This window comes from Lissotriton helveticus, chromosome 9 (assembly GCF_964261635.1).
Source record: "Lissotriton helveticus chromosome 9, aLisHel1.1, whole genome shotgun sequence".
Lineage (NCBI taxonomy): Eukaryota > Metazoa > Chordata > Amphibia > Caudata > Salamandridae > Lissotriton > Lissotriton helveticus.
The window spans coordinates 1,057,635,650-1,057,660,114 of NC_136070.1; the positions used below are offsets into that span (position 1 = coordinate 1,057,635,650).

General features: G+C 46.8%; 1 protein-coding gene across 4 annotated transcripts in view; it reads right to left on the reverse strand.

Moving 5' to 3' along the window:
- ATG7 (autophagy related 7) overlaps positions 1–24,465 on the reverse strand; it is a 1,226,522-nt gene that overhangs the window by 815,691 nt on the left and 386,366 nt on the right. For all 4 annotated transcript variants that reach the window (XR_013601115.1, XM_078661409.1, XM_078661411.1 and 1 more), the window contains exon 14: positions 1,322–1,516. Coding sequence is in view for 3 of the 4 variants with exons in the window: in XM_078661409.1 (XP_078517535.1) it covers positions 1,322–1,516 (195 nt within the window). In the remaining variant the exon portion in view is untranslated. The remainder of the gene's footprint in view (positions 1–1,321; positions 1,517–24,465) is intronic.

Below are 24,465 nucleotides of genomic sequence, written 5' to 3' on the forward strand. Positions count from 1 at the left end.
TATAAACATATTAATCAGACTTTTTTGTTCTTTCTGTCTTTAACCGTGCCTGCAGCTGCGATGAATTGACCCACTAAAATCTACTAGGTCCTTCTGTAGATTGTCCAATTAGAACCTCGTTAATATGTTCCTTTTATGCAAACATCAGTAATAATCATTTCAGAAGTGAGTCATTTATTACCCCTGAGATTCCTATGAAACAGCGAGATACTAATACCGGTATTCTCAACTTCAAGCAGTTTGTGACAGGGCTGCTCACTTGATAGTATCAAAGTTAATTCTACTTCTTTTATCCTTCCTTCTTTTTTTTTGTTTTTACTCTGTGCAACTGCTGCAGACAGGTAATATAATGTTTGGCCCATTTTTAGGTAGTGTCTGGGCAGCGCATGCGCTGCTCTGCGGGGAATGCTGTATTGAGGTATGGACTTGAAGCTCCACCCACACTCCGCACATATTTTTCATTGGCTTGTGTCCTTGTCCTTTGGAAACTGTGGATTTCCATTGGTCAACAGGCTTAGTAGTCCCTCCTTGATACCATCTAGTCTCATTTTGTAACCTCCCATGAGGACACCACCTGTTACATGTGTTGTTACTCAGTAGGCTTTAATTAGAGCCTTCGAGCACTATTTGGTTAAATGTTTTTCTCCTGGCTGCTGTTGCCGGCACAACATTCTCTCCCGCAATGCAAGACATTTTTTTCATTTCATAGCACGGCATGCCACGCTCATACAGTGGTGTCCATGCCTGTGGTTTATCTATTTTAAGTGCCCCATAACGTGCTTTCACTTTAGTGGCAGCCACGCCCCTTTCTTTAGAGTTCTTTAGACGCGGCTCATGTAAGGAAAGGAGTGCGGCCGACATTAAAGTTAAAGCGCTGCACGGGCGATTTTACAAACAAGCATTTGTAATGCAATAGGTCTTGAATTTACAAGAGTTTCGTAAACGTGAGACCTATTGCATTGCAAATGCTTTTTCTTTTGTGTGATCATTTTCTGCTTATTAGAACTTTATAGTCCACTGATTTTCCTACAGCAATGCATTGATCCTTGTGAATTTACATTTAAGCCACAATTTCATCCTCTTGTCAGCATATTTCCAACACTGTTTGAAACTCATGCTTTTTAAAATCTATTTACCTTCTGGTATTCCTTTTAGAGTCTTATAATGACTACAGTAGTCCAAAGAACACGTAAACTTTGAAATAAAACATTTTTATGCTCAAGGCCAGACACGTGGAACAAATTTCTGATTATGTAAGCATTTAGAGATTTCAACTCAAGTTATTGCAGTGTATGACATATAAAAAAAACACTCACTATACCTTCCTCTGGCTGGCTGCAATGACCGTTGGCAGCCATCGACTTTCTCTAGTATCCATCAACAAGAATACCACATCATGTGATGCAATGAGCCCAGCTAGCTGATCAACATCCTTTTGAGCTTGTTCTACAGTCGCTTGTGAAAAATTCACAGGATGACCTGGCATTGGGATGCTCATGCTGAATCCTTCGGCATTCTGTTAGGAGAAATTAGAGAAGTGTAAAATATATATGTAACACTAAACAGTGTATGTAGCTACAAAGGATTGGTAGAGAATTCCAATCACTTAAATGATATCCCCTGCAATTTGGTAAACAATAGGTGTGTGGGGGGAGGATGAAGTGGAGGAAGAATAATAAGAGGATAAAGAGGAGGAGGAAGAAGAGGAGGAGGGAGGAAAAGGAGGACGAAGAAGCAGGAGGAGGAGGTTTATATTCAGCACCTTATGATTTGCATCTTCCCTGGGCTATTTTAATCAAATTACTATTTTAAGTATTTCTATCTTAAGCAGGGCACACTACAGAGGTGACTGGAAGGCTATTGTGATGTCCTTTGTGTGTGAGCTGAGGCAGTGCATTTGAAGTGAAAGTGTGGTAGGAGACAGCACCGCCTCCCTATCATGTCAGAGATGGCTCATCCTCCCAACACCCAGGTTTAGGCCTAGCAAAAGGTTTGTTTTGCAAGGTTGACATGGCAGTTTAAAACTGCACACACAGGCTGCAATGGCAGGCCTGGGGCATGTTTGAAAGGCGACTTAAGTGGGTGGCATGATCAGTGCTGCAGACCCACTTATACCATTTAAATTTCAAACTGGGTACACGTTGAACAAGTTACTTACCTTGGGTAATGCTTTATCTGGTTGAGACATTATCTTGCTACAGATTCCTTACCTTTTAATTTCCCAGGCATCAAATACCCTGAAGCACTATTAGGTGGCATCTGTCCACTCTGCATGAAGTTGTCTGCGCCATCTATATAGGCCCCACCTCGGCGCACTGACATTGGTTCTTTTCTTTTGAACCAGCTAGCGCAGATCCGTGAAGTGAACTATCCTCTGTCACTTTTTGACAGGCTTTTTTCAACATTTGTCGACCTTTTTTGGTGTGTAGAAAGTCCCCAAAAACTTCTGGATTCAAATGGTGCAGCATCTGTCATTTCGCCATGTCGAGAATGGATCCACACCTGGTTTGTCTTTGGTTCCTGGAGCACGAACACAACTCTAAGTTGTGCTACGACTGCCAGGCCATGGATGCGAAAGCTTTGAAGGAGTGATCCCTAAAGCTTCTTGTGGCCTGGCGCTCGGTACTGCATCATTTGCCCTGGAGGGCCCACACCAAGTCTTTGTGTCGGTCAGGTAAGAAGCATAAAAAAAACAAGAAGTCAAATCATTCTTCAACTTCCCCTCGTCAAAAGTCGGAAGGCTGACGCGACGGAGGAGTCTTGATGCTCTAGGCCTTGTTTGGTTAAACATGTGCCTTGGTCGCCGCTGCGCTTTCCTGCCTTACTGGGAGTAGGAGCAACTCCCGCCCACCTCAATGAATTTTATGATGCCATGTGCCTCATATTTGGGTAGCCTGACCCTCCCGGGACGCCTTCGGGGCTCAGAGGGGGCTCCATCAGGTTCTGCGCCAGCAGTTCCAGCATCAATGACCCCCCATGGTTCCGGTATTGGATCCGGACCATGTCAGTCATGCCACTGAGACCTTCCCCAGAGCCAAGCCCCGTGCCCAAACTCCTGACGCGGACCGAGCCCACCAGCCCTATTCTCATCCCAGACGACCCAAAGCCGGATCGGCGCCTACCGATGCCACTTAGGGCGCCAACAAAACCTTTTGGTACTAGTTCAGTTCCACAGCCTTATTTTGAAGGGCAAGTAATGGAGGAAGATTGGGAGGGGTTGTTTTACAAATCCAGCCATAGCACAAAATGAACTGATGCGAGCAATTGGTGAGGTCAGTGATCTGGACACCTCTCCAGATTCTGGTCTGCTTTCCCCCCTACCAAGGCTACAGAGCAGGGAGCTTCATACGCAATGATGGTGCGAAGGGCAGCTGAGGTCTTGGACCTTCAGCTCTCTTCTGTGGCAGTCAAGACGACCATCTTGATGGAGGTCCTGCGGCCGGGTGTCTCCGCCTCAGAACCCTTCCTGCCTTGAATTGGACAATTGCCCACCATCATCACTCTGCACTGGGCAACCCAAATTTCCTCACCAAGTACACTACCCCGAGAGATTGGTGGTCCAAGCCTCTACATCTCAGGGTGCATTCCCTTCCACACCCCGGATAGGGAAGAGTATGGGTAGTTGGGGCAAGAAATATTTTTTTCCACCAGCCTGGTACATTTTGGTCAGTGAAAACTGCATGCCTATCAGGTCGTTACTCCCACTCCTTGTGGGAAATAGTTGCACAAGTGCAGTCACAGGTCCCTGAGGAGGCCCGGGCCGTCCTCTCCCAAGCAGTATCAGATGGGAGAGATACAGCAAAGTTCACCATTAGTTGTGGGCTTGACACAGCCGACTCGCTGGGCAGAGTGATGTGATCAAAGGTGGCTGTTCGATGCCATGTCTGGCTGAGAACTTCTGGCTTTTCTGAGGATGTCCAGGTTTCCCTCATGGACATGCCCTTTGATGGCACCCGTTTCTTTGAAGACAAAGCAGATATGGCCCTAAAGCGCTTTAAGGACTCACAGGCTAGTGAAAAGTCCTTGGGCCTCTCAGTGGCCACATGACCCCCTCTGCTTTTTGCCTCTTTCGTAGCTACGGAAGGGGCTTTAAGCTGTGCCAGCCATACGCCAGCAACAAAGCTGCGCAAATTCAGCAAACTCTGCACGGCCTGGGTGTGGCTCATTCCGACCCTGTGGGTCAGACAGCCAAAGGTTAGGTCAATCTATCACCCCCCTTGCCTCCTCAGCCTCCAAACCCTCCTAGTCCAGCCCTTCAATAACAAGGTTGGCCAGTTGGCGGCAGGATCAGCCATCATCTCCACCACTGGAAAACCATCACATCAGACAGTTAGGTTCTTCCGAAAATTCGAATTGGCTACTCCCTCCCTTGTAGACTAACCTACCTCTATGACTCCAGCTTGAAACTGGCTGACGGAGGATCACATGGCTTTGCTCACAAGGCCCTCATGCAGGACATCTGGACACACTTCCCACTGGCCCAGGGCCGGACTGAGAACCAAAAACGGCCCTGGCAAAGTGCTCGGCCGCATCCACCCCCCCACCCACGGGGGGTTGGGGGTACTGCCGAGCTCTCTGCCCGGAGCCCGCTACGGCCAGTCTGGGCCTGCACTGGCCCACATTTTGGCCATGCAAGGTTGGGGCCCACCTGCATTTGTTACTAGGCACCTTTTAGCTATGACCCACAGACAAGGCCCACATTCTTTTACCAAACAAGGATCGCCGGATGTACTTTTACTGCTCTCAAAAATGTTTAAAAATCGCTCGGGTTAATTGCACTTTGAGACAGTCCTCAGACCTGTTTCTGCAAGCTGTACTCCCGGCTACAGCCTTTAATTAAACCAAATGTTCCTGTTTTGCTAAAAGCCTCTTGTTGTTTTTTTTTTCAAGGTAAATTCATATTCAAGAAATAGGAATTTTCTCCTTCAGAAATGTGTTATGTTCTCTTAAAACTATTTATCTTGTGATTTATCCCCACCCCGCACTGCAACACTCAAGTCTTCACTATATTTCACCTATTTGTTGTTTCATTTCTGTGCAAAGCATTACGAAACGTGGCAGGTCCTGGAGGAGCTACATACATATAAGAAAGTAAGTACTGCATCTTCAAAATGCTAAGAACAATAAAACATTTAGAAATGTTTTAGTGGTCTGCTCTCGGTTAGCAATGTACCACAGTTGATTCTTAATTCTAAGAAGACTCTACAATATCTGTTTATATAGCTAAGTCTTGGCGTCTCAACAAAGATTGCACAGGAGGCAGCTAATGAGAGCATCAAAGACATCAGTAAAATTATACCTGACAATTATGACCTAGCTCATTTTAAGCCTCGTTAATGTAATAAGAAACATTTACTTTGACTTTTAAAAGGCAATTAAATGGTGTAAGGTTCTGTCACGCTGGATATTCAAAACATGGATACTCATCTTTTTGGACAGAGCTTTTCTGGATTACTTTACAAAACTTAACTTCACTAAAAAACTGAAAAATTAACAGAAGATTAACAATCATTGTCAAAGGCAATAGATCTCACTGTGCCAAACATTGTTTCCAACTGGCACTGTACAAAAGAAAATATAAATAAAAAACAGGCACCCGTGTGGCATGACACAAGTGCACACCTGCATCATGAAAACAAGATCATCTGGGTGTAGGTTTTCTGAAAGAAAAATTCTTCTAAGATTGCCAGCGGTGCACCACAACTTATGAACACACAGTGACAGATATTTACGAATGGATACGTCAAAATGGTTGATGCATCACCACACATGGGCACCCAATAAGGGGCCATCTTGGAATGTTTTTTTCTCAGAGAAAAATCATTCTAAGATAGACACCTAGGCATGCGCATTGTGGTGACTATCCAGCGATAATTTGGCATTTTAATTTGCTGCAACAAGGTGACCATTTCCGAATGATCAATAAAAAAACCAAAAAGTATGCAGGAGAGGTAAAGAAAGTGTGCAGGTGCCGGGGCCCAGCAGAACTAACCATAAAAATAATAACAAAATAAAACAAATGGGTGTGAGAAGAAAAAAACAAATATTAAAAACAAATACTGAAGTATGATGGAAAGGGGTGGGGCAAGGATGAGTAAGGTTTTGAGGGTAATTGTGCCGTTGGGAGAGAGAAAATTAGGCGAGAGATATACTCTCATGCAGTGCTGAAAGACAATTAAAAACTGGAAGCAGTGGAAGGATACGCATCATTCAACCAGAAATTGTTAGACTATGACCTGTCCGCAGGGTTACCCCCAAACATTTTCCCTTCAACTTCCTGTTTTCTGAACCCATTTTTGTTGGTTTTTAGGACTCTGTGCACTTTACATGCCTGTGTTCTCTCCTTTAAATAAGTAAAATTGACTTACGCCTAATGAACAAGTTACTTACCTTCGATTATGATATATCTGTAAGAAACATAGGTTAGTTATAGATTCCTTACCTTAGAATTACCCCCAGGCGTCAGACTGGATGCGGAAAGGTGGCGTTGGTCGACTCTGCATTCGTCGTCTGCATCGTGGTTGCCGAGATGACGCTGCAGTAGCTACTTAGACGCCACCCTCGCGCGCTGACGTCAGTTCTGTACACGACTTTCCACGCCAAAAGCAAAGAGCCATGCAAGACACTGACCACTGGTGCACAAAACTAGAGCTCTGAAAGGAAATCCTTAACCCTAGAAGTCAGTTTGCAGAATGGAGAGGATTGGTGGGGTGGTAAGGAATCTATACCTAACCTATGTTATTTACAGATATATTGTTACCGAAGGCAAGTAACTTGTTTATCTGAACAAAACAGTTAGTTACAGATTCCTTACCTTAGAATAGATACCCCAGCAATACCAACCCCGGAGATGGGTCTGCGAATTAAGTTCACACAAGAAAGCCCTGGAGAACAGAATGGCCAAAGAAGCCGTCTCCCCGGACTTGGCTGTCCAGGTAGTAGTGTTTGGTGAACGTGTGCAGCGATGCCCACGTAGCTGCCTGACAGATGTCATTTAGTGGGACTCAACGTCCCAAAGCAGTAGTAGCTGCAGTCAGCCTGGTGGAATGGGCGCGCAGCCCCACTGGAGGCTCTTTCTTTGCCAAAGAATAGCAGGCTTTGATGCATAGAACGACCCACCTGGAGATGGTCAGTGTTTGCACGGCCAGACCTTTCTTAGCACCCATGTTACCAACAAAGAGCTGGTCGTCCACCCGGAATTGTTTGGTGCAATCCAAGTAGAAGGAAAGCGCATGTTTTGGATCCAGATGGTGGAGCCTCTCTTCCTTTCGAAAGATGCGACGGCGGAAAGAAGGTGGGAAAAGTGATGGTTTGTCCAATGTGGAAAGAAGTAACCATCTTAGGAAGAATGGAACTTCTAGCTCTAAGGACGACCTTGTCCGGATGGACAGCCAGAAAGGAAGGCTTGGAAGAAAGAGCTTGTAGCTCACTCACCCTGCGTGCAGAGGTGATGGCCACCAGAAAAACAGTTTTCAAAGTGAGAAGTCTGAGAGGACAGCTATGTAGCGGCACAAAGGGAGCCCACATAAGATATGTAAGAACCAAGTTCAAGTCCCACTGGGGCATCACGAAGGGAACAGGAGGAAAAAGATGAGTAATGCCCTTAAGGAATCTATTTACAAAAGGGGACTTGAAAAGAGAAGGCTGATCAAAACCTAAGGAAGGCTGAAATGACCGAGAGGTAGCCCTTTAGAGTGCCCAGAGCAGAGCCCTGCTGGGCCAAAGAAAGGAGGAACACGCGTACCTCAAAAAGAGGGGTGGAAAGGGGATCCACAGCCTTTGCTGCACACCATGCCACAAATTTGTTCCATCTGCAGGCGTATACTGTCTTAGTAGAGGACCGCCCGGCCGCCAAGATAACATCTCAGACTTCGGGAGGCAGGTCAAACAACGTCAACTGCTGTCGCTCAATCTCCACGCAAGAAGGTGGAGGCTGGGCAGGTTCGGGTGGAGGACCGTCCCCTGCTGCTGCGACAAAAGATCCTCCCGAAGAGGCAGTCGGATCAGAGGATCGATGACCTTGTTGAGCAGCTTGGGATACCAGACTCTTTGTGCCCAATATGAAGCCACAAGGATGACTTGGGCCCGGTCATGCTGGATCTTCTTCAGCACTCTGGGCAGAAGTGGTACAGGCAGAAAGGCGTATAGAAGATCGCAATTCCACTCGCAACAAAAAGCGTTGCCTAGAGAGTGCAGCCATGGCAATTCCAACGAGCAGAACTGCTGACATTGCACGTTCCCTTCGGTAGCGAATAGATCTAAACAAGGCTCTCCCCACTGCTGAAAGAGACCTTGCATCACCTCCAAGTGAAGACGACATTCGTGATCCAGCATGCACCTGCAGCTGAGTTCATCCGCCCTGGCGTTCAGGGAACCTCCCAGGTGTTGAACCACCAGGGATATGCCCTGATTATGCAGCCATGTACAGAGGCAGAGGGCCCCCTGACATAGGGCCCACGACCCCAGCCCACTCGGTTTGTTGCAGTACCACATGGCGGTGGTGTTGTCTGTGAACACCTGCATTACTCTTTCCCAGGCAGAGGGAAGGAATGCTTTGAATGCAAGATGAATCGCCCGAATCTCCAGAAGGTTGATATGGAGCCCGGACTCCGCTGGAGACCAGAGGTGGCACCCCTGATCTGCACAGATGAGCTGCAACTACCGCCTTCACATTCATGAACACCCGAGGGGTGCTGGTAAGGCCAAAGGGGAGCACAGTAAACTGAAAATTCTCGTGGCATACCGTGAACTGCAGGTAGCGCCGGTGGGCCGGCAGGACGGGGATGTGAAAGTAAGTGTCCTGCAAGTCCAAAGCTACCATCCAGTCTCCAGGATCGAGGGCAGACAGGACCTGAGCGAGCGTCAACATTTTGAACTTCTTCTTCCAGAGGAAGCGGTTGACGTTACTGAGATCAGGACGCAGACCTTTGTCCTTCTTGGGCACCAGAAAGTAGTGGGAACAGCAACCACGACCCACTTCTGGGACAGGAACACTCTCAATGGGTACCTTGGCCAAGAGTGCCGAAACCTCCCGTTAGAGAAGGGCCAGATGATCCTCCGACATGCAATAGTACTGAGGTGGCATGGATGGAGGAGCAGTCTTGAAGGGGAGGGAGTAGCCCTTTCAGACTATCTGCAAAACGCACCTGTCTGACGTGATGGTGCGCCAGTGGTGGGAGGTGATGGCGAATCCTGCCGCCCACTGGTGTTTGGTGGCCCTGAAAAGTCAGACTAGGAGAGATTGGAGGCTGCTGCAGAGGGGGCTGTGGCGGACTGGCCCGCCCACTCCCCTTACATCCCATTACAAGTCGTTACAACAACTTGCTGTAGGGGGCGCACTGGACTTAGGAATAGTATAATTTACTACTCCTACTTTAGCTTGTGCAACAGCAGGGAAGGTGTTGGATTGGAAATCCAACACCTTCTGCCCCTAAAGCAAGTTGTTGTAACGACTTGCAATGTAATGGTTTGTGTTGTAACAACACAGTTGCTGTAACAACCACGTTGTAATGGCATGCGATCTAAACCATGCGTTGGAAACGCCGTTTCCCCAATTTTGCAGGCCTGGAAAAATGAAGGTGGTGAATGGATTGGAAGGAGTGTTGGGTTGCTGAGGCAGAAGTGGGATTGTGGCATAGAAAACACCATCCTGTTATATTATGTTATTTTAATTTATAGTACACACGGATACTCATGAGTGTCCTGGCGCGATACCTGCAAAAGGGGAAAAGTGTCTGTTTAAGAGAATAGATGTGTTTTCAAATATTTCTTAAATATCACCGGGCCCTGAATATTATGTAGGACAAGGGGCGGGGCATTCCAGGCAGCAGCCGCCTTCCTTGTTTGTGAGTTACCTCCAAGCCTCTGGTATTTGAATCGAGGAACCAGCGCAAAGCAGAGGAACGTGGAGCGCAGCTGTCTAGATGGAACATAAAAAGAAAAGCGTTTTTTGAAGATATAATGGGCCAAGCCCATGCAGCGCTCTGTGAGCCACAACCAATGATTTGAACTTAACCCGTTCTGTGACGGGGAGCCAATGCAGTGAATGTAGATGATGTTGCACACGGCTCCTGGTAGAGATACCCAGAATTAGTCTGGCAGCTGCGTTTTGGACAACCTCCAGCTTTTTCAGCAGGTACCCCGGAGTGCCAATGTATAGTGCATTGGCATAGTCCAACCGGGACAAAATCAGCACCCTCTACACAGTCCCTTTGGCTGAAAGGGCTTGCACCTCCTGCTGCAAAATGAATAGATGGTTGTTCCTCAATCAGTCACTGAGGGGACACTGGAAGGTGCGGCAGAGAAGAGAGCATGAGTAAAGCTTAGCCACTGTGAACAATCTGTAGGGCACACCTATCCGGCGTGATGGTTTGCCAATCCGGTAAAAATTAGTGGATTCTGCCTCTCACTGAGTGGATGTCTCCCTGCAATGCCCTGGCTTGCATCTTTTTTGAATAAACGATTGTTTAAGATCTGGGAAAATGGTGTTATGTCCAAATCTACCCCCCTCCAGTGTGGAGTTCCCCAGGGCTCCTCTTTGAGCCCTACCTTGTTTAACGTTTATATGGCCCCACTAGAGGAGGTGGTGGCCCCCTTCGGGATTAAATCAGTCACTTACGCAGATGACACCCAATTAGTCGTCTCGCTAACTCAACAAGAGGGATGTCTGAATAACCTTTCAGCCTGCCTTACCGGAATATTCTCCTGGATGACTGGCTCAAAGCTCAAACTGAACGGAGCGAAAACTGAGATCATGCTCCTGGGCCACCAATTTACATCTCTCCCTAAAGCTTCCTGGCCTCCCTGTATGGGTGAGCCGCCCTTGCCAAAAGAAAAAATCAAAAGCCTAGGGGTGTGGTTTGAGCCCGACCTAACCTTCAGGACGCATGCTCAGAAAGTCGCCGGCGTCTGCTTCGGCCTGCTTCGGGCAGTGTGGAAAGTCCTTCCTCTCCTGCCTTTCCAGTCCAGGAAACTACTGATCCAGGGATTCATTTTATCCAGACTGGACTATAGCAACGCCCTATTCTTGGCAGCTCCGGAAGCCACCATTAATATCCTGCAGCAGGTGCAGAACGCGGCAGCCAGGATGCTCCTTGGGGCGCCAAGAAGATCGTCGGCCAAACCAGTGTTGAGAGCTCTCCACTGGCTGCCAGTTCGAGAGAGAATCGCCTTCAAATCATCATGTATCGCCCACAAGACGCTCCAGGGCAAAGGCCCCCCGGCTCTTAGGAGCCTGAATCACCCTTATAAATCCTCCCGGGCCCTCCGGTCGGATTTGGACAATCTTGCCATAGTCCCAAGAGTGAGGAAGACTCGCACAGGGGGACGCCGTTTCACTGTAAATGTGGATAAAAATTGGAACTCTCTCCCTAGGCATATTCGGACCGAACCCTGCTACCTTAAGTTCCGAAAGTCTCTTAAAACTTTTCTTTTTCCCAAGACCCTCTAAGTAACGGTTCCTCTCCGAGTTTCTTTCTGTTTTCTGTTGGGTCAGCGCTGGGACGCTCTAGGGCAGCCATGCGCTTTACAAATTAAATTTGATTTCATTCATTTCAAGGGCACACTAAAGAGGTGTGGCTGGTGGGGCTGATGAGGGAGAGGCAGACTGGGCGGCACAATAAGCTTGGCGGTGAGCACCACAGCCTCTACTGCAAAACTGCTGGGTTCCCCGTGGGAGATGAACAGGCTAGCAGCAAAGAACTCCTTAGCCAAAGCTGTGAAAGGGGCAATGGAACTGTCACAGTTTGTGAGGTGGGGCAGGAAGGCCCAGATAGTAAGTGATAGCCCTTCTCTCTTTAAAATACGAGAGCAGAATCAACTTTATACACAAACAGGTGAGTCCCACCAAAGAGCATGTACATCATGGAGAGCTAGACATTCTAGGAGAACCCAGTTGAATGGCAGCCATGCATGGTAGCGAATAGCAACAGTGCTGTCTAAGGGCTGACCGATGGAATCAGTGGTATCACTTAGATTCCCTATCTGGAGAGTGGGTGGAAATATGTTGGGATTAGATCAACAGGTGGAGGCCTGCACAACTAGGCTTTTCGATGAGGGGGTGCTGCGAAAGAAAAGCTGGGTCACCAATAGCAGGGCAATGGCATCAGACAATTTGTTGATTGAACAATGTTTGGCCCAAGCCCCCGATACGGTATCCGTCAGTGCCTCATTAAATGAAAGAAGCAGCCCAGAAGATGTTTGGCCCAGTTGGAGAACTTCTATCAATACATTTGTTTTAACTTCCAAGATGGGGAGCTGGAGATCAAGTACTTTGGCTGCACTAAGCATCACACTGGAGGTAGAAAGCAGATTCCTCTGTGGCTGGTCCAGGGGGAGAAAAATGTCCTATTGAGGTCTCCTGCTTCCTTTAAATCCTCATAAAAATTGTCATTCTGGTTGGGATTGGTGAACTCATCACATGGGTCACAGTAATTATTTAAGTCAGTCCCAAAAGGGGAACTTAGAGTGTGTTGGAGACCTTATGATAACTCAAGTGGGCGAAGTGGCGCTTGGGACAGATGTGAGCGAGATGTCGGTTGAGGTCAGACTGGGGTTGATTCTGTATCAGAGAGAACAATTGGGAGCGCCTCCTCGGATACCGAAGCTGGCATCAGCGTTAATGGGCTCAGGGCCAGCATGGGTCTGGACAGAGTCAGAACAAGAGGTGGGGCAAGATAGGCTTGGAGGACCCAGCTCTATACCGGGTGCAAAGTCGGGTTGTGCCGGAACCAGTTGCGGGATTGGCTCTGAAGTTCGCCCACTTCGTGAACGATCAATAAGGATGGTGCCCGTCCTGCACTTCTAATTTCTTGTGTTTCTAAAGATTACCTGAGGGCTTGGAGCATTATGAATACTGACCTCTGGAGCGACTCTATAGACTACAGGAATGAGACAGAGATTAAACCTTAGAAGCAGAGTGGGACTTGGAACTGTACCGGAGTCGTCTTATATTTGCGGATGTAAAGTTTCACCTCGATTCCCTTATGTCCTTCAGGTTCGTCGACACATAGTCGCCGCTCGACACCCAGACACCACAGACACACCTGAAGGGGACCTGTCACAGACATTTGTTTGCAACAGTCCCTACAGGGCTTGAAACCTGTCATTTTAGGAGGTGCCATCCTTACACACTGGAGAATATTTATGAAAAATATCGAGGTAGGTGTCAAAGAGAGACAAGAGGGTGCTCCGGATCTACGTCTAGTGGCGCAGAAAGAAAAGAACTGTTGTCAGCGTGTGAGAGTGGCACCTATATATTCTCTTTGAGAAAGTAGGTTATTAGTTGCAAATGATGTGGGTCCTTCGCAAGTAATAAGTCTGCAATCGGTTGCATATTGGGAACCAAGGGCCATATGTAGCATCATCACCATTTGCGATTTCTAAATAGCGATTTTTAAGAAATCGCTATTTAGAAATCGCAAAATGGTATGTATGTAGGAAATCGCTTCTTTTTAGCGATTCCTTAACATTCCTAAATTGCGATTAGCAAATTGCTAATCGCAAATGTCCCATTCATTTCTATGGGCCAGGAGGCCCATAGGAATGAAGGGGAAATTTGCGATTAGCAATTTGCTAATCGCAAATTGTGAATATTTTCAAGGGTGCAGGGGTGTCACAAGAACACCCTGCTGCACCCCTGAAAATGACATGTGTGGGCCTATGGCGCACATACATGCCCTAAGGGCATGTATGAGCGTCATATGGCTCCTTTGGATTTTAAAATAATTGCTTTTGTAACAGAATTCGCAACTTACCACCAACTAGAAGTTGGTGGTAATTTGCGAATCCTTATGGGCATTCTGAATTAATTTTTCTTTGATACATTGGCGATTCCTTAAGTGCAATCGCAAAATAAGGAATGGCAAATTTTGCGATTCCTTATTTTGCAGCCAACATGTTTCATACATACCATTTAGCAAATTAGCATTCGCAAAGGCCGAAATTCTGCGTATTTCAGCCTTTGCGAATGCAAATTTGCTTGATACATATGGCCCCAAGTTCCCTGATGCAGCACTTGACTCTCTCTCAGGGTAGTAAGATAGAGTAAACTAAGGCCTGCCAATCGAAGGTCATGTGGACTGGAACCCCGACTGCAGACACACAACAAACAACACCGAATAAAACGTAGCCTGTCAATGCTTTGACTTATAACAATTAAAAATACATTATTACGGACACATTACTTAATTCTATTTATTATTTTACAAATGTATACATGATGGAAGGCCTACTGGCTTTGTCAGGGTGTCACCACATTAAAAAAGCAGAAATATGTTATGATAAATCAATGCAACACCATTAAAACCAATTAGGATGGTCCCTCTCTTTCAATTACATTTATTAACATCTGTAATGTTTCACTGCAAGGAGAAAGTTGCATTTTCCGTCTGATGGCAGGAGTGGTTTCTTCAGACCTCCAGGCCTCTAAAGTGTGCTATCCTGGGGAGCCTGATTTTTACTGCTTTCCTTCTTCACACATTACCAATCTACTGTCTCGGTGCCTGGCACCTCTCTTGGGCTAAGGGGAAATTCTCAGCAGCATCCCCTTGGATGTGCCACCCCTGTCTGCACCCTCCATGTCCCACAACCTCTATTGGGCACTTGCAGAGAGGAAGTGGAAGGTCAAGCTCCTGAAGGACCAGTCCATAGGTGATCAAGAGGGAACTACAAAGTCACCCAAAATAGGTCCAACCCTTTTACTTTCCCTCAGAGGTAAAAGGGAGCTAGCACCACTGGCCCGGAGAAACAAGTCCTAGTCCCTGGGTATCAACTGAAATCAGAAGCCCTTGAGTTCATCTTTGCAGAGGAGTCGGGGGTCTTAATTCGTCCAGAAAGGCATTCCTCCGACATCACTTCCCCTAGGTCCAGACAGTTCTCATCTCTACCTTGTGCAGGGGTTTTTAAGTGGGTGTGTAAAGCTCCAGAGCACTGCTCTTCAATCCTAGGAAGATGCAATATTCCACCTCATTCCCAAACCTGTTGCATTGAATTGTGGGTCATCTGAAGATGGTGACTTGAAGTGGTCTGCTGAAAGACATTCACTGAAAGCCTAGGCCCTTCCCCTAACTGACAAAGGTGCCTTCCAGTCAGAACGCTAAGGAGTAGGCCCTCCTGTGCCCGTCTCCCGTGGTTTCTGTGGGGTTCGGCCTTCTTGGCCCAGGTGCAGTGTAAAAAGTAATTAGAATCTGTAGATTCCTTGCCCACCCTATTTTCTCGCAGGAGCAGGCCTAATAACCGGCTAATAGTATTACTGTTTGGGGAAGTCTTTGATCCTCCAACCGGCCAGCAAAGCAATTAATTCGGAGCAACTAGGTAATTTAAAGTCCAGAATCTAATTAGGAGCATAGCCAAATAAAATTGATAAATCTTGAAGAGGCATAAGAAATGCAAAAAGACACACTGCCCACCCTTAGAGAATGGGAAAAGGACATGGACTGGAGCATGTTTCGGGAAAAAACAGTGTATGTGGCGAGGGGGCGTCCCCGGAAATGGGCTTTAATCTGGGGCCAGTGGAACGAGCACAGAGGAGGGATTTGTGTACCACCTAGAGATTCTGTTATTGATGTTCCCTCATCCCCATGAAGTTTTTTGATGAATATGTACTTTTGTTCTTCGCCCCCCCCTCTACCACCGTACTGCTAAATGTGATGTGATTCTTCTGTACTGTGTCTTTTGTTGATGCCTTGTTTTAATAAAAAGAATTATTAGGGGAAAAAAAGAAATGCAGAAAGGAGGAAAATAATGTCTAGTCTGCTTCAGTATTCTAATTCACAATATTATTGGTGTGTGACATTCATCTGTAGGCATATCTATGGAGAAACTGTACTTTGGTGCAGATTTCTCCTGTAGTTTATTATACAGTAAGCACTCTTCATAAATTCAGTGAAGCACTGCAGATGTACATACTTGAACTATTAATGCTCACTCATATTATAAAGCATGCTCAGACCAGCATCAATCGATGAAGGGTCCTCTCTGTGTGCCAGGCTATCTAATGATCTTGGCATGTGCCTGTTGGAATATATGAGCTTGGTTGAGCTATAAAGTTTGTATCTTTGTGTCAACTCGATAAAAAGATTTTGACGCTATTGGTGGAAGTGGTTTGCACCAATGGTGAACATGGCATCTCCAGTAGTGGTAATGGGCTATCCAAGAGTTGGCAGTCAGTACCGGCCTTCTCAGAAAATGTAAAGCCTCTGCACTTAAACTTAACAAATTAAGCTCTAGTTCAACTGCTTCCACACTAATGTGAGGTACCAATAAAATGTTTTTCATTCCAAACACCAGCAAGAATCGCCATAAAATATTAAAACCGTTAACGATGATTGTTTTTTCCTGCTCCAGATGTTGACTGGGTTTTTATTAGAGAATCTACCAACTATAAAAGACCTGAATAAAACAGAGCAAAAAATTACAGGAGCTACCATGCAAAGAGAAAAGGTGCTAGATTAATTTCCCTTCATCTCAATTCCTTAAAAGGTAAAACGCAATGATTAAAAATAATTGTGGCATTTTAAGATTTAAAGGTCGTACATCATGAACAGAGGATGCCCTTGATTCATTATATAAGCCACCGGGCAGCAAATTGTCACATTACAGTAACCCAATAAAACAAAGGTGTAATGAGAAACAGGGCAATCTGCGGCAAGGCGTTCTGGTACCAGCATGAAACGCTTTTAGTGGTTCAAACATAAAGGAAAATGACTCAATGTTCTACTTTATAATTGGAAAAGGGTGTAGAATGTAGCATTTAACCTCTTGAAGCTCTCATTATTAAATATGAATAATTATAATGTACTTCCAATACCAAGACATGGGTTTATTATTCATGAAGTGAATGACTATGAGCAGTAAAAAGATATGTCTAGACTTACTTATTCTTTTTTTATTTTTATTTATTTATTTATAAAATGTAAGTCTGTGTTGGACTTACTATAACCTGGCGCTCCTTTGGTTAATGTTACGTGCACCCTCCTTTCACGAAGTTTCAAAGGGTTTGCAAAACCCATGATATTAGGCGCCACTGCACACTAAAAAATATCGCCAATTAGCTAACATTGATAAGTAAAGTATAGATCACTTCTTGGAGTTCCCTGTAAGTGTTAATCACCAGTGAAGGGACACTGCTTGGCAACACAATTCGCATTTTAAAACGTTAAAAGGGAACATTTCAAAGACATTAAATTGCAGAAGACACATTAATCATCACTTAAATGAAATGCCCTGTGAAAACTATTACCACTTCCACTAGATGAATTCTAAAGGCTACCACATAATTGCAAACACTGGCTCAAACTCTCAACATTTCACATGAAACAGTAATGCTGTAGAAATTAATTTAGTTTACATGTCCATTTCGCCATAGAAGTACAGTACAGCACTCATTCTCAGTTTTCATGCATGTAATTTTACTTCAGTGCTTCCTCGCGAGGCATCTCAACGCTCCCAACTTCATGGATTTCAGGGCAAGACCCAAAAAATATATTTGAAACCGAGTAAGGGCACACTTGGAAAACACGACAGCATGGGAACACAGCAGGGCAAGTCCCAGTTGAAAAGCAGTCAAGGCACAAGCAAAGAACTATTAATGCCTGACTCAAAGTGAATAACCTGGGCTGAAGCTTACCAAAAAAAAGTAACTCCACATCAGAACTATCCCGGTGTGACTTTTAATTTAAATCACTTGTAAGTAATTCAATAACCCGAGAAATGTAACTCCATCCACCAATATCAATATCTCCATGTGCATGTCCTAACCAAATCAGGCACTGTGCACGTGACATCACCAGTCCCGGTTCTAGAGGGTGGGCCGAGTAGGAATACCTTGCACATTCAAGGTCGTTCAGAACAAGGGTGACCAGACTTCACGGTTTTCCTAGGACAGTGGACTGTTCCGGCGTCCCGACATATATCTTCATTTTTAATAAATGTTAGTAAATGTCCCGGTTTTTGGGACAAAGGTCAGGTAATTTTAATGAGAATTGGAAGGCATGCTCTCCTTGCATGGGCTCCTCGGAAGAATGACAAAATTAGGAAATGTATTCAGTTACCTTCACAGCACAGGAGGAGTTTGGCTCCCAGCAGATGGGAGACAGGGTGGGGAGAAGGGGAGAGGGCATAGGGTGGAGGTACTGCAACCGAAATGTTAAATAACTAAAAAAAAAATAATAAAAAAAAAATATATATATATATATATATATATATATTTATTACCTACTGGCGGTCGCTAGTAGGTAGTTCTAGTTAGGACCTATTTTCCATAGGAAATCCGCAACATTCTATTTGCAATAACTTTGGCGCCGGTTGACGAATCTTTGCAAAATTTTCAAAATTGGAGGGGAGCTCCGGTCCGCTCCTATCCTAAAAGATTCGTCAAGCGGGGGCCGAGAAAAAGGGGGGTCCCAAAACGTGTTTTCCCCATGCAATTTTCCATAGGAAACTTTAGCCACAGCTACAGCCTGAACTGCTGAACGGAATTACACCAAATTTGGCAAAGAGGTAGCCCTTGGTACAGACTCGTGCCTTTTTGTTAAATGGTGTAAATCAGTTCAGTAGTTGCTTAGAAAATCAAAAGTAAAATCACTTATATATCTATGGCCGCGGTGGATCCGCGCACCCACCCGATGACAAGCTGTATGCCAATTGGCTGTCAACACTCCAAACCAGGAAGTGTTGGCAGCCATCTCGTGCCTCGGTAGAACCGAGGCACAAGAAAGCAGAAAAAAACCCACGAAAAACGCAAAAAAGGGGGCAGGGTAGAAATACCCTGACCCCTTAGGCCTGCTTAGGGGGTCCCACAAGGACCCCCAGGGCCCAAAATAAAAAGATATTTTTTGGGGAAAAATCGGCAAAATCCACGCAGGGTGCGTAGATCCTGCCGATAAAAAAAAACAAATGAAGCACCGGCTCCCGCGCTTCCTTGGTAACTAGCCCCCGGGGGGCAATAGTATTTATGTAAAGGGGGGCCCGGAGGGGCCCCCAGCCCCGGGGACCGCCACCCCCGGGGCTTCGGAAAGTAATGGGTGGGGGGCTCAAAGGCCTCCCCAAGCCCCGGGGACAGCCTCCCCCCGGGGCTTTTTAAAAATATGTGGGGGGGCTGAAAACCCCCCCCGAGCCCCAGGAACCGCCACCCCGGGGCTTATAAATATATGGGTGGGGGGCTCAAAGGCCCCCCAAGCCCGGGGCTTTAAGAAAAGATTGGCGGGAGCTCACGGCCTCCTCCCCGCAGCCTCGGGAACCGCCACCCCCGGGGCTTAAAAAAAAAAAAAAAAACACCCTGTGTGGGAGGGCTCAAGCCCCTCCACACACCCCAGGGACCACCACCTCCCCGGGGCTCTAAATATTTAAATTGGGGGGTCTGTGACGGACCCCCCAGCCCCGGGGACAACCACACCCCAGGGCTTTGTAGGCTGTGGGAGGGGGGCCATGCGCCCCCTCCCTCCTGGAGCCTTGTCATGGCCCTGGGGACAGCTACACCCCAGGGCCAGCTCCTGCAGTGTCCCAGGATGCCTACCCCCGGGACACTGTAGTTTGCTATGGCAGGGCGGGAGCCTCGCAGCTCCCGCCCTGCCATAGCAAATGGTTTGAATTTTGAAAGGGAGAGAAGGAAAACCTGCACTCTCTTTCAAAATTCAAACCAAATAGCTTTTCCACATGGAGTTCCCCATGTGGAAAAGCAATGACGGCTCCCGAAGGACGCGGGGAGCCGGCAGGACTATGAGGGGATTGGGGACCCCCCACGGTCCCCAACGGAGAGGGCCAGCCCCGGGGAATTGGGTCCCCGGGGCAAAAAGTGGGCCGGGAGGGGGGGCTACGCAGCCCCCCTCACCAAAATAAAAAAAAGAACAAAGGCGGGCCCCGGGGAATGGGTTCCCGGGGCCATTAACTGCCTAAGGAGAGGGGCAGGGCACGCCCCCTCCTTTGATCACTCTGCAAACGCGCCCCCTAGTGTGTTTGCAGATGGGGAACGAATTCCCCATGAATACTGGGGGTCCTTGGGAGCCAACTAGCCCACCAGGAACCTCCAGTATGCGCCATGGGGCTGCGTGGCAGAGAGGTGTTCTGAGGCCACGCCCCTTTTTACACCTCTCTGCAACGCAGCTCTGTGGCGCTTAATGGAGGTAGCTGGTGGGCTAGTTGCACCCCAGGGACCCTCAGTATTCAAGGGGAGTTAATCCCCAACTTAAAACACGCCACAGGGCGCGTTTGCACAGTGGTGAAGGGAGGGGGCGGGGCCTGAGTTGACATGTATGCAAACACACCCTGTGGCGCGGTTTAAGTTGGGGAATTAATTCCTCTTCAATCCGGAGGGTCCCTGAGGGTTACCTCCAGTAAGCGCCACTGAGCTGCGTTGCAGTGCGTTGTAAAAAGGGGCGTGGCCTCTTAACACCTCTCTGCAAGGCAGCTCTCTAGCGCATACTGGAGGAACCTGGTAGGCTAGTTGGCCCCTAGGGACCCTCAGGATTCAGGAGGAATTAATTCCCCAACTTAAACTGCGCCACAGGGTATGCTTGCAGACATGTCACTTCAGGCCACGCCCCCTTCCTTCACGATTGTGCAAACGCACCCCGTGGCGAGTTTTAAGTTGGGGGATTAACTCTCTTTAAATACTGAGGGTCCCTGACGGCCAACTAGCCCAACAGGTATCTCCATTAGGCACCACAGAGCTGCGTTGCAGAGAGGTGTAAAAAGGCGTGTCCTCAGAACACCTCTGCAATGCAGCCCCTTGGCACATACTGGAGGTTCCTGGTGGGCTAGTTGGCCCCCGGGGACCGACAGTATTCAAGGGGAATTCTTTCCCCATCTGTAGAAAAATAACGATGGATTAAACCCAGATCTGTGACTGGGGGTAAATGTTTTGCCAATGTGCAACATTCCGTCCATCATCTTGTGTGTTTTGCTGTTCGCCCTATGTGGGAAGGGTATGCCCAGATGTGGGTCCCGTGCTCACTACACCACTGGAGTCAAGCTATCCTGGCTGATGATGACTGATAGCCAGAAACCAGTCCTAGGATGCTTGATTCCGGTCCAGGGAAGACATGGCTTGGCAGTTCGGGCTGGACTGCTCCCATGAGGCACAGGGTCAAGACTGATTTGCATATGGCCATGTCTGAACTGGGGTGGCGTGGTGAGCAAAATAACGATGGATTAAACCCAGATCTGTGACTGAGGGTGAATGTTTTGCTAATGTGCAACATTCCGTCCATCATCTTGTGTTTTACTGTTCGCCCGATGTGTGAAGGGTATGCCCATACGTGGGTCCCGTGTCCACTACGCCACTGGAGTTAAGCTATCCTGGCTGATGACAGCTGATAGTCACAAACCGGTCCTAGGATGCTTGATTCCGGTTCAGGGAAGACATGGCTTGGCAGTTCGGGCTGGACTGCTCCCATGAGGCACAGGGTCAAGACTGATTTGCATATGGCCATGTCTGAACTGGGGTGGCGTGGTGAGCAAAATAACGATGGATTAAACCCTAATCTGTGACTGGGGCTGAATGTTTTGCCAATGTGCAACATTCCGTCCATCATCTTGTGTGTTTTGCTGTTCGCCCGATGTGGGAAGGGTATGCCCAGACGTGGGACCCATGCTCACTACGCCACTGGAGTCAAGCTATCCTGGCTGATGACGGCTGATAGCCAGAAACCGGTCCTAGGATGCTTGATTCCGGTCCAGGAAAACGTGACTTGGCAGTTCGGGCTGGACTGTTCCCATGAGGCACAGGGTCAAGACTGATTTGCATATGGCCATGTCTGAACTGGGGTGCGTGGTGAGCAAAATAACGATGGATTAAACCCAGATCTGTGACTGGGGATGAATGTTTTGCCAATGTGCAACATTCCGTCCATCATCTTGTGTGTTTTGCTATAGTTAGGCATTAGCATTTAAAAAACCTTAGAAATTTGCGGAAAAAACCATAGGTTTCAGGGGCGTCATAGTTAGCTGGACATTTCACTCGTACATAACCATAGAAATTCCCCTGTTATAGTTAGTTCAGCTAACTATAACTCGTGCACCCGCAATGCACTGCTGATAACGTCACATATTACATCACTCTTGACAAGGTCAGTGACATCACTCATGACATCACTGATGACATCTCAAATGACATCACTGATGACATCATCCTTATGATAGAGTGGCAGACCTCCTCTTACCCTAATATAACCTTTGCTGCACTCATTCAAAAACAGAAACTTAAATTAAAAATAAAATGGACAAACCAATACCAGTTACAACAACCTATTCAGTAAATACAAGATCTACATACACATCCACTCATTCACCAACAGTCCTATATAGTTACTCATACATGTACTCACTCATCATATGCACTCATACACCTATACATCCTGTTACACAGCGCCACTCATTCATAGAGACTCTCACACAGTCACTTATGCTAATAAAGAATCAAACATCCATTTACTTGCATATACAGTTATACACACACCACTACACTTACATCTACAGAAACGTACTCATACTTACTCTCTTAAACAATCACTTATAGAAACGCATACTTATTTATACAGGAACTTTACCAATCTCTGACTCTTACATCTACTCACTTATATACACCACTACTCACATATACTAGTTTAAAACATATGTAGTTACTCATAAAGACACTATTGAGACAGTCATTCACTCACTAACACACCCCTACAGCTGTAGTGTAGGAAAAGCACTATACATTTACCCAACGAGGTAGCACTTACTGATTAGCCAGTAGAAAGTACTCCAGGTGAGTGGAGGTATCGCACAAAACAGTGGCGTCTTCTTGGATAAATATGAAGGGCAGGGTTCATTCTGGCACGATGCTTCTGTCACAAAAATTAAACCTCAACAGGAAGCACTTACAGCAGGTGCCCGAGTTGAAGCTCAAGTTCAGTAACGCATTCATCAGCCCAAAAACAATCGTGAGCTTTGTCGAGGCAGGGCAGGTGAGCTTTCTCCCATATCTACCGTTGAAAATTAGCTGTGATGCTGGATAGAGGCCTTTGCATCCTTGACTTTCACGAGCGCAATCCCCGTGCAGTTCCTGTGACCAGGAGCTTCTTTCTCCTCGTCTGCTGCTCTGATCGGTCTCTGACCTTTTTTACACACAAGAGGCATGTGAACTCTCATAGAAGCCCCCCCCCCGTTGGCCCCGCCCACACACTCGCAGTGTCACCGTCTTCCCGCCATTTGCCCACTATGATGGACAGCTCACTCAAAGGACCCCTGCCTGCACCCTTCGGCGCGATGGCATAGTAACACACACATGGTCACTGGAGACAACTCTTCTGGCACTTTACGCAGCTGTAGTGTAGGAAAAGCACTATACATTTGCCCAACGAGGTAGCACTTACTGATTAGCCAGTAGAAAGTACTCCAGGTGAGTAGAGGTATCGCACAAAACGGTGGCGTCTTCTTGGATAAATATGAAAGGCAGGGTTCATTCTGGCACGATGCTCCTGTCACAAAAATTAAACCTCAACAGGAAGCACTTACAGCAGGTAAAGCTCAAGGTCAGTAACGCATTCATCAGCCCAAAAACAATTGTGAGCTTTGTCGAGGCAGGGCAGGTATGCTTTCTCCCCATATCTACCGTCGAAAATTAGCTGTGATGCTGGATAGAGGCCCTTGCATCCTTGACTTTCACGAGCGCAATCCCTGAGCAGTTCCAGTGACCAGGAGCTTGTTTCTCCTCATCTGCTGCCCTGATCGGTCCCTGACCTTTTTTACACACAAGAGGCATGTGAACTCGTTTGGCCCCGCCCACACACTCGCGGTGTCACCGTCTTCCCGCCATTTACCCACTATGATGGACAGCTCACTCAAGGGACCCCTGCACCCTTCAGCGCGATGGCAGCAGCTGTAGTGTTAGGAAAAGCACTATACATTTACCCAACGAGGTAGCACTTACTGATTAGCCAGAAAGTACTAAGCTAACTATAACGCCCCTGAAACCTATGGTTTTTTCAGTGAATATATATATATATATGTATATATATGTATACACATACATACATACATACCAGTTTTGGCCGAAACACATCCATTCAAAATAGCTGTGGTGTAAGCAAAAATCTAATAGCTCTAACACATAATTTTTTGAGGTGTCTAAATTTTGTTGCCCGAGCAAGCCCCACTCCACTGCCTCTAGTCCGCTCTTTTGTTTTCCAAAACGCTGTTACCTCATTACTATTACTAGAGGAGCACATGAGCTATCTTTTGAGGAAGGTGATCATTTCGAAGGGTACTGATAGAGTTTAGTGAATTCTGAAGTCAACTGTTCAGGAGTGATAATGAAGGGACGCGTAATGTCATTTCAGAATCAAGATTAGTTTCACTGCATATGGTGTTGATTGGGTATAAACAAAGAGTTGAATCATATGGTTGGGTTAGGTAAGTGGAGATTAACAACGGCTAACGATGCATTATAATAAGGTTCTGGTGGGCACGTAGGTGGAAGTGACA